The 1471-nt window shown below is 40.2% G+C and overlaps 1 protein-coding gene across 1 annotated transcript in view; it reads right to left on the bottom strand.

The window, feature by feature from the left end:
• Window positions 1-1471, bottom strand: part of HELRODRAFT_157945 (hypothetical protein) — a gene marked incomplete at both ends in the record, with an annotated part of 12642 nt that overhangs the window by 4866 nt on the left and 6305 nt on the right. The window contains one exon of the mRNA XM_009031313.1: window position 619. Coding sequence (XP_009029561.1) covers window position 619 — 1 coding nt within the window. The remainder of the gene's footprint in view (window positions 1-618; window positions 620-1471) is intronic.

Here is a 1471-nt window from a genome sequence, read left to right on the forward strand (position 1 = left end):
GAGCCACCAGATCGTCATCATCATCATCATCATCATCATCATCATCCTGTTTAATATCAACATCATTCACATCTTCATTGTATCGCCCATCGAAATTGTTAAACTCATGAATAACACGGTCGGTCAGTCAGTCAGTCAGTCAGCTAGCCAGCCAGTCAATCAGTCAGTCAGTCAAATAGTTAGTTAACCAACCTTAGCAACAGTAACATGTTTGTTGATAGTTTTGTTGTTATTTGTTGTTGTTGAATGTTTTGTTGGTTGCTGCTTTGTTGATGTTGTTGTAGTTTTGACTCTCGAAGTTTTTGATAATGACGATGATTTGTTGTTGTTGCTGCTGTTGTTTGTGTAGTTGTTGTTGTCATTGTTTTCAAATGAAATTTTGAAGCCGTTAACAATTTTTACATTTTGTTCACTTCTGCTTCTCACATTGCCATCCAAGTCACCATCATCATCACCACCATCATCATTATTATCTTTATTAACAATGTTACTAATGTCGTCATCATGATGATGATGATGGTGATCATCATCATCATCATCCTCGTCGTCAGCATCATTATCATTAATCATATGAGTAAAAGTAGCAGGGTTCGAATTTGTAGAATGGTCATTACAAACGCTGTTGTTGTAGTTATTGTTATTATCATCATTCAAACGATCATCACCATCACCACCAGCAGCATCATGATCATCATCATCATCATCATCATCATCATATGAAGATGGAGTGAGGAAAGAAGGAGATGAAACGTTGGGCGCCATCACGCATGATGATGATGATTGTTGTGACGAGACTGGCGTCGATGATGATAATGATTGTGATTGTGGTGATGACGATAATGATGATTGTTTGAGAGAAACTGATGATGATGATGACGTCATTGCTGTTGTTGTTGCTGCTGCTGTGGGTCGCGGTGATTCAGTCAGTTTCTCTGTGGAATGAAGTTGAGAATTCAATGAAGCAAGATAGGGGAGGAATGGTCTGAAAATTTTAACCTTAAAATATCGAAACAAGACGATGTACACACACACATACACACACACACACGTGTGTGTGTTTAAGTGTGTGTGTGTGTGTATGTGTGTGTGTGTGTGTGTGTGTGTGTGTGTGTGTGTGTGTGTGTGTGTGTGTGTGTGTGTGTGTGTGTGTGTGTGTGTGTAATGGAAACAACGAGGGAATAAGCACGAACGTCTTTTTCCAGCAGCCACAACGTTGCATCCTGATGATGATTCTGCTGCTGCTGATGATGATGATGAAAGAAACGATGATGATGATGATGTCGTTGGCAGTGGTAATGATGATTGTTGCGACGACAACGATGATGGTGATGATGACGATGATGGTGGATTGAATGCCTCATCACAAGTCCGTTTGTGGCTGTAAGAGTGGCAGAAGATGATTTGTAGCGTGTTGTATGTACGTGTGTGTGTGTGTGTANCGTGTGTGTATGTGTACGTGTGTGTATGTGTG

This window comes from Helobdella robusta, assembly GCF_000326865.2.
Source record: "Helobdella robusta unplaced genomic scaffold HELROscaffold_72, whole genome shotgun sequence".
NCBI classification, from domain to species: domain Eukaryota; kingdom Metazoa; phylum Annelida; class Clitellata; order Rhynchobdellida; family Glossiphoniidae; genus Helobdella; species Helobdella robusta.